Source organism: Cololabis saira, chromosome 2, assembly GCF_033807715.1.
Source record: "Cololabis saira isolate AMF1-May2022 chromosome 2, fColSai1.1, whole genome shotgun sequence".
In the NCBI taxonomy this organism is placed as follows: domain Eukaryota; kingdom Metazoa; phylum Chordata; class Actinopteri; order Beloniformes; family Belonidae; genus Cololabis; species Cololabis saira.
The window spans coordinates 20410486-20419714 of NC_084588.1; the positions used below are offsets into that span (position 1 = coordinate 20410486).

Genomic DNA, 9229 nt, shown 5'->3' on the forward strand with positions numbered 1-9229 from the left:
CAAAAAGCAATACTGCTGTTGCAAAGCATTGCAATGAAGAGTGAATCATTGTTATAGAATTAATTTTCATCCCAAGAGGTCCATCAAATTGCACAGTAGCGTTTTACCTGATTTACATTTTTTTTTAATAAACAGTTAAAGAATTATACATATGCAGGCAATAACATCATGTTAAAGTGATAAATTGTGTTTTGTCATGTCTTCTTAAAACTAGTTATAAAGTTGTAAAAGTGTTTTGGACTCTTTTATCTTTTAGAAAATTGCTCCACCTAGTAGAAATAAACATCACGTAATAATTAATAAGACAAAAAATATTTAGACACACAGTTTAAACAATTCACTTACATTTGTTTAGTGACAGTATTATAAGGTTATGCACACACACACACACACACACACACACACACACACACACACACACACACACACACACACACACACACACACACACACACACACACACACACACACACACACACACACACACACACACACACGTATATTTACCGTACTGTTAGAGTACAGCCTTTTATAATTTTGCTCTAAATAATAAATTATTTGGGCTTTCAGGAGAATTTTAAGAAACTGAGTTAATATCTCTAGAACAATGTGTAAGTTGTGAAAAGTCATGGTTTCTATCTGTATTGGTTCCTTTTTCTTGGAAGTCTGCGTCTTCGCGTCTACGAGAATTCTTGCTCATCCTGGTTGGTTTTAGCCTCCCCCCGTCCTGCTGGGAATACACAGCCTTGAGTCTGAAATGTGTTTACATTTTGAGCATGTTACAAATTATCTGCTAAGACTCACTTTGCGTGACTTGGCAGAAGCCTTCACCTTGCTCAGATGTTGTTTGGGTCAAACTTATTTTAGAGGTTTGCTCTCTCAATTTAACTGTCTCTATCTGACAGGGGTTCTCTAAGCCAGATGTGAACCCACACAAAAGGTAAAACTTGTTCCCTGTGTCGATGTGCTTTTTTGAGCCTGTAAAGTTGTGGTTATATGATTATATGCACATGTAGGCACCCTGCCAATTTGTGTGTGATATTTTCTTCACTCACATGACTCTTTTTTTACTTGATATAGTAAAAACTAAATCAAGTCAAATTGACCAGGTCAAAGTATTTTTTTTAAATTATTTTCACTTTCCTTCATAATATTACATATATATTCTCTTTAGCTATATCACATCTCAACCTGCATTAAAATATTGAATTATCTTATGTTGTTTATGTTTATTGGATTATCCCAGGGTGCACAAATTGTTCCCAAGTGTCTAAATATACAGTGCAATGAATCTTCTTCAAGACATTTTTACATCTCAATCTTATATACCGTAGCTACTTTTTCTGTAATATTTCTTTGTATCCAAGAGAATTGTAGAGTTCAAGTGTGGAGTGATTCAAAACACTCTTTTTTTTTTATATGATCAAACACAGATCAAACTTTTGATTAAAAATGAGAGCAAAACAGAATTGACATTACAGACAGTTAAAAGATGAATGAATAACAGAACTACCTCTGTTATTGATAGTAAACTAAATAAATAGGCCATTTTTAATGAATACTGCTCATACAGGCGTACTGAATTTAATCACAGTGTGTAAGCATAACAGTTCTCTTTTTCCCTTTCAGAGCTCCGTCTGCTAAGAAGTGTCATAGTTACATAAATGGCAGTACAGAGGCAAGATATGGTTTCCATGCAATTTCCACCCTCAAGATGCATGACGCACAAACTGTCAGACTAAAGCAATTAGAAATGGTAATGAATACTACAAAAATGACCGTACATCTAAAGGACAGCCATGTATCTGACTGTCTATGGGAAGTGTAGTTACGCAGTTTCCTGCTGACATTTTAACCAAAAGAACCCTATAAGCTTGTGGATATGAGGTTATTTGGAAGTCTGCTATACCCTCTAGTGGAGGAAGACCCATGAATACAGTCTGTTAAACTGTTTCACAGTAAAGAAATGCACATTGTAAGGAAAACTGACACGTTAACATATAGCAAATCAGCGTTATATAAACAAACAAAAAAATACAATAATAAATGATACGATATAGCAAATGCTGAGATATTGTTTGTGAATTTACTATCTGGATCACTTGTAGTAAAAAATATCTCATGATATATTTCTTGTCTTTGTCATGCTTAGTGAAACAAATTAAAATAAACCAAAGGTAATCTCTAAAAATAAATATATGATCTTTAAGTGCGCACGATTATTACGTCAGAAAAAGTTTGTATAGCGTACACATTTTTATGTTGTTCACTTTGTACTTTAATCTGGATAACTTTTCAGCAGCAGGAGAATATCTTTGCATTTCAAAATCACACCCTTATAATGAAAAAGGTCAGTGAGCAGCTACAGTGCATTTGACCAGAGTCTGATCTTCAATGCACGAAGGAAAAAGATCAAAACACATCATTCACAAATAGCTAGTCTTGTATGCTCTATTTATTATCTATTTTTCTATTACTTTATCTATTTATTTTTTCTTTACATGTATTGTGCCTGTGTATACTCTAAGTACCTCCATCCATTTTCTTTACCCGCTTTATCCTTTGCAGGGTCACGGGGGTTTACTGGAGCCTATCCCAGCTAATTACAGGCGAGAGGCAGGTACACCCTGGACAGGTCGCCAGTCTATCGCAGACTCTAAGTACTTGTACCGTTTAAAAAGACAAGTCCAGCTTGCTTCAGCACTTCTTGGTCAAGCTAAATCTCCATTCTGGACCTTTCTGTTGATTACATGTCTCATCTGACAGAGTGTGGGTCAGTTGTGGGAAAGAATAAAACCCTAACAGTGTATTTTACTGTTCTGTAAGAAAATACTCTTCTGTTTAAAGGGGACTTATAGTCTTATAGTAATCAACAATCATAACATTGAGTAAAATTGCTGGTATTGCCAAATATTTGGGTAAAAATCTTACTCAAGGTTTATTTGATTAGTTTACCATACCCATCTGACACTTGCTGTATTCTGCCACGATGACAACGTTATATCATAAAACACTACCTAATAACTTATAACTTGAGGAGAGTGGCGCGTGATGTTGGTTCTTAGGCTGCATGTGACTGTTAAGATATATATATGTGACTAAGATCATACACAGTTTGCAACTTAGTCCGTGCTTTATCACTCCACTCTCCTCTCCTCCTCTCTGCATTTTATTGGGATGAAGTGAGATGCTATATGCTCCCTCCTGGTCTTTTTCCCTCGCATTGGCCTTCCCTTCTGAGACAAGGCTATAAACATTTCCTTGCCATTTTTAGTCCACTTTGTTGAGGAGTAAGCATTGAAGAAGTTTTCTAGGAAAACCTCCTTGAAGTTGCAGTTTTCATTGTAGATCCTCTGTAATAGAAATATATTAAGCCATTATTGCAATGCAGTTTAATGTTGCCAGAATTTGTTTTTACAGTCAGTTCTTGATCTTGATGAAATAAATGGATGTTTAATGGATTTTTTGGAACATGGTTTGTATTATTACTTGATTATGGTTTGGCTGAAAACGCCATGTGACTTTTCTCACTGAGAAAAAATATTACCTTGCCTTGCAGCTGTCCAGCCTTGTTCATGGCAATGTAATACTGACTCTTCACACCTTTGATAGCCAGTATGCCCCCCTCAGACACAGTTCTGATCTCCAGGATACCTGTCAGACAGTCAGACTGTTAGGAAAATTATAAACATTGCAGGACAGATAAGAAATTGTAAATATCCCATCTTCACTTCAGCTCTACGCTGCACTCAACATTTATCTTCATTAACAAATGGGATGGAAGTTCCTGTGATTAATCAGTCTGTGGTCTCTCTGGCTTTGTTCAAGTCTTGTTAACTTGCCTGGGTGGCCATTGCACAAACCACAACTTATGCCATTGCACATATGGGAGACAGATTATGTCTCACTCCCTAGGGATTGAAAAAACCACCTCCTCGCAAAAGCTTTGCACGCTAGATTGTAAGCATACTCTTCAAATCGGTGGGAGGGTAAGAGCACTCATGCTCAGCCTTTTTGTTTCATGATTTTTTTAAATAGTTTGATTAATGAAAAAATTATATGTTTGAGTTTCGGAAACTATTTTTTTTTATAAGTACAAAAGATTTTGGACTTTTGTTGAAAAGAGCAAAAAAATGACGCCATTGTGTGCTGACAGAGAGAAACAATATTTACAACAATTACAGCATTAGTCATACTGATTTACTTTACCAAGACTTTAGAGTAAAGTAAGGTGTTTAATGTCTAACATGGACACAGACCAAATTCTTTCATCTATAAGTAAAGTTGTTCATCAATTAATAAAACTGTCATTGAAGATGTCACATACATACAGTGTCTACATGAGCAAATTTCTTTTGGGGGGAGGCGTAAAAAAGTGAAACAAAAAACATTCATCAAAATAATTTCTCATTTGACAGGCAGAAGAAAAAAGCAAGCACTCTATTAAAACTAGTCAGAATGACATTTTGGTATTTGCTTGCTCACAAACAGATGGAGGTGTCACAATCTTGGGGAGTTTATGATTTATTTGCACTTTATCTTTCTTATCTATCTTATCATTTATATTTGCTTATAGTAGCTTAACCATGTTTCTGATCTTTTGCGTGATTTGATTTATCATCACTTCAAAGTTCTCAAACCCCTGATACAGTCAAAGTTAGTTGACCATTTGTTTGTAATAATCCTTACTTTGAGAGAACTGTTATTGGAACTGCACGTTAAGCTCTAATAGTCGTAGTTTTATCCACTATCAAGCTAATACTGTCCATAACAGCAAGAGTCATTTATTGTGTCATAGAAAGATGAGACACATTTTCACACACACATTAATACACATATCATTAACTTCTGGTTCTATCACACAGAGACTCCCAAGCAGTCCTCAGATAAAATAGGTTTGCCAGCCCTGGATAAAGAAATAAAAAAGATGTATTTATGGTTACTCCGCTTTCTCTGAACGATCTGAACGTTTGCATTGATGAATAAGAATGCTGCAGATAGCCGTATGCTGTTGTTCAGGTTGGTATTAATATTCACTTATCACTTATATTCTCTTATTAAGTTACTTGCAATAGACATACAGTAAGTAATAGAGCATGTACATTTAAATGCAAGTTCATACTTCTTTACTCTAACAATACAAATATTTGATACCTTTATTAGATAGAAGTTAGACATTTACTAGTGGAGCAGCCGCCACTTAGGCCAATGCTGTGTCTCATAATTTTAACTAAAGTGATCCTGATCTCCACCAAATTTTAATAGAATTTTTCTTTAGCCCTCCAGAAAGTTTAATCAAATCTTGCTCAGCAGTTTTTTTATTTAAAAGAATACGTGTGTATATATATATATATATATATATATATATATATATATATATATATATATATATATATATCACACATCAGAAGAGACACATGGCAACAATCACACACCTCCACACTCGCTTTGCTAAAACACACTTCTCTGCTGTCATCCAGTCTCAGAATTCCCTTCTTGGTAGAGTTTATGTGTTTTTGTTTTTCTACTCATTGTTTATCTACTCTTCACGATGGCTTAACATGGCTTTTTATTCACCTTAAGTTAAACACCAAGTTGAACTGTGTCAGTGATTGTTGTTCTCCGTTTAGTAAGATGTTTTTTTCTTTTCGTAAGGAATAGGTTTTATGCCATCAAAAAAACCAAGCTACTGATTTATTATATATGCGGCCACACTAGGCGGGGGTCATCGAATGACTCTTAAGATTTATTTTTAAGTCTGACTTTCAGCCACATGTGAATATCTTAATGTTCATCATCTTTCATTGCCAGTTGTTGCACAAACATCTTCCATGAGGCATTCCTCTTTCCAGCTAACATTCTATCCTCCACTGCTCTGTCAAATAGGAGGAAATGATTACGAGACAAAACATCCTCACTATGACTGAGACTTTTAGTCATATCTGTAAGCATAAACTCAGTGAATACAGTTTTCCTTTTGCCAGTTGTTTATGTTTGTGGGAGTGTAGAACAACCTAAACAAATGTGTGTCATTGCCAGTGTCAGTATGAGGTCACGAGGGCCTTACACCCGTAACTCTCCAGGAGCTCTCAATTTCCTTCATGATGGCCTGTGGTTGCTATTTACAAGCTAAAGTTCCCACCAGGTAACAATGGGTTATGTTACCTCGATGGTTCAGGCTTCTCTGAGACACAGGACTCATCAACAGTGATTCAACTGTGGCAAGTTCAGTACAATAACAACTCCAACTTGTTTCTGTCACCTTCACAAGACAAAGATTCTTTACTGACTCAGGTAGAAAGATCTCACAATGACACATTTATATTTTAAGAGAAAGATGCTACTGTACTTTCATGTAAGTCAAAATGTACAACATCTAGTCTGGCTGATTAAAATGGTGTTTGTCCTTACTGTGGCAGTTGGTGGCATCTTGAGTCCCGTTGATGTTGCCATTGTCATCAATCGTCAGGAACCACTGCGTGCGACTGAACAGCTGTCGAATGCGCACATCTCCTCCCTCCATGTAATCATAGTTTCTTGTGTGGCGTTCATGTTTGGAGCAGTTCATGATGGCAGCAAGTTGCTCCGGTGTGCAATCACTGTAGGCAACACACACACTGCCGAATAGAAAGAGTGCATGCAGGTAGAGTCCAGAGAACAGATTTTGAAGGTTCCTTGTCAGTATCCATTTGCGCATTATAATACAATGCAGTGGGGATCAATGAACAACATACTGAAATGCCAAATAGAAAGCTGTGTGATATCCCAGCAGCGCCCTGACCCCTGACTTTTGACCTCCAGGTCTTTGTTTCTGGAGCAGGGATTTCTCGAGGGATTTTTCGACAGGGCGTTTGTGGAGATCACCGTGTGAGGCTTGTTTTGTTTTTCTGGTGGGAAGTCCCACGAAGTAGATGGCTGACAGAATCAGGAGATGATGTCTCTTGTTAGGCCGCAGTAATTGTGTGTTTTAACCACTACATCCTCTTGAGACCACAGTCCGACAATCAACGCCTTTATCCAGGTTAGGAAATGTTGCACCAGATGCCACTATAGAAAAAAAAGAAGACATGTTCAATTTCCGTGGAACGGTAAACATAAAAGTTGAAATAAAAATAGAAAAACAGTTAACCAGCTTCTGGAATCGGCCCGGATCTGCATTGAAGCGCCCGTACATTTTCAAACAACATTCAAACCGTTACACATTTTTTATGATTATACAATTATGTACATTTAAATAGTTAATGAAAATACTGGTGTTGCACCCTGACAGATATGTGGTTCCTTTTAATGGAACCACAACAGTCAAATATTGCATCATTGCTGCTGTTGCTTCAGAAGTCTATGATCGCCCATGTGCCACGATATGTTCTCTAAACAAACACAATATAGAGCTTTACTTAGAAGAAAAACCTGCATTTTAATCACTTACATGTGCTCTGGGTGATGACAAGAGTTGTCAGATCTGTGTTCCGTTTCAGCAAGAATTTTAATCTGCAGACTCTTTGGGTCTAGAACCGTAGTCTCAGTGGTAAACCAAGTCCAGTGATGCAATAAGGCAGAGCAAGAGCTGGGAGCCTCTGTCAATTCCAATGTATGTTTCCCTGTTCCTGGCAGGCTGACTCTGTGCATCCTCCACTGTCGCTGTGCACTCTGCCTAGATAAATGCCTCCTGCTGACCTCACTTTGGAGCAATTAGATCCCAACCAGTCAGCTGTCCCTGGCTGAGATGCAGTGGAGAAACACCCTCTGCCTCCCTCACTGTCACTCACTCTCTAGACATGAGAGGGAGCTATAAACTCTTGGAATACCAGACTCCTTTTGGTATGCACTTCTAAATACTTTAAGAACATTTGCATGCGCACTCATTCTTGCAGAATTTGCTACAGCCTTTCAGTGTTATCCTAGTAACATCTTAAATATGTTTACACTGTTCATTACAGATCACATAGTGACTCAGATTGAGTCGATACTTTCTGTCATGACAGATTTCAAAGGAATTTATTTCCGATAGTTTTAAATGTCATAATTAGTGAGTGTTTTGCCTCAGCTGCCTTGAATCATTGGTAAGGATTTATTGAGTCAAGAAAAAAACCTTCAGAGGTGTCCTTTAGTTCTCATTCCTATCAATCGCAATAATGAGACGCAATAAGTTACAGCTGGCAGGTAGCCATCCAAGGAGAGAAAAACAGAAGAGGTAGTCAGAGGTAGTCATCTCTATGTCAGGGGTCATGCACTCTTACACTTTTTGTGTTTGTATTTAAAGTCATAATTTATTGCCCTACATACTTGGCCTTTCCTTGGACTTGCTACTTCAAAAGTTTGCATGGGCCTTAATGACGTACTCCCCTGGGAAGGTCAGGACTGCAGGCCTGAGAGATGGGGACTTCTGGCTGTAGCAGGTCTCTTTCTCATTTCTTGACTGGTGGTCATAAAGACCTGATCTATTAGTTGTCATTGTGGCTTGTTCAGCTGTCCCTTTTGCCACTTAAAAGAATGTTTGTGCAATGGTCTTTTGAATGCATAAGCTAAGAAAACACCTTAAAATGCCAGAAAATTTGACATAAAAATGAATGTTATACACTACTCGTTCATAAATTAGGATTTTAATATCAACCACAATGTAACTACATGACATATTCTACATGTAAGCGTTTATAAAAATTGTTAGTTTAAAAAAAGTTTTTTCAAGAATTAGCCACTTTCTCGTGGTGGGGGAATTGCATTACCTTTGTAGCTGTTTGTCAGGGACATTAAGCACCTGGTAAAATCCCCTGAGGCAGATTGTTTCGATGAAATCGGCCAGACAAAGCAATTACAAGAGCCATATGAAATAGTCTCGTGAGACATGAATGACCTTGACTGGAATTTGAAACCTGGACCCCCCTCTAGCAGACAGGCCTGTAAGTAGAGGTTGCAGGTGACACCTTAGTGCATTGCTAAAACAATGCAGGTTGTCCATTTGGGCTCATTGCATGTAAGGATCTGTGTTTGGTTATACTGCCATACCATTTGGGAGACAAGTTGAGCAGGAACCCCTTGAGGCGTGACCCTTGGCTTTAAAATGTACCCCCCTGCCTGGGAAAGGAGCTGGAGCTAGTGGTGCCAGTGCAGCAGATTGCTCAAAACCAATTAGTAGATGTTGGCCCCATGTTAACTTCTGGATTGGGGCTGAATTCGGTGTCATTTTAAGACTTGCCTAAGCTGACAAGCAAAGGAGAAATGAGGGGGA

General features: G+C 37.7%; 1 protein-coding gene across 1 annotated transcript; it reads right to left on the reverse strand.

Moving 5' to 3' along the window:
* Positions 1-268: 268 nt before the first annotated feature.
* fgf7 (fibroblast growth factor 7) lies at positions 269-7694 on the reverse strand. Its single transcript, XM_061709555.1, has 4 exons — positions 7430-7694; positions 6412-7047; positions 3548-3654; positions 269-3353 (listed from the first exon to the last, which is right to left on the reverse strand). The coding sequence occupies exons 2-4, from the start codon at positions 6695-6697 to the stop codon at positions 3138-3140; spliced, it is 609 nt and encodes a 202-aa protein (XP_061565539.1). The 5' UTR covers positions 6698-7047; positions 7430-7694; the 3' UTR covers positions 269-3137.
* Between the last annotated feature and the right edge of the window lie 1535 nt (positions 7695-9229).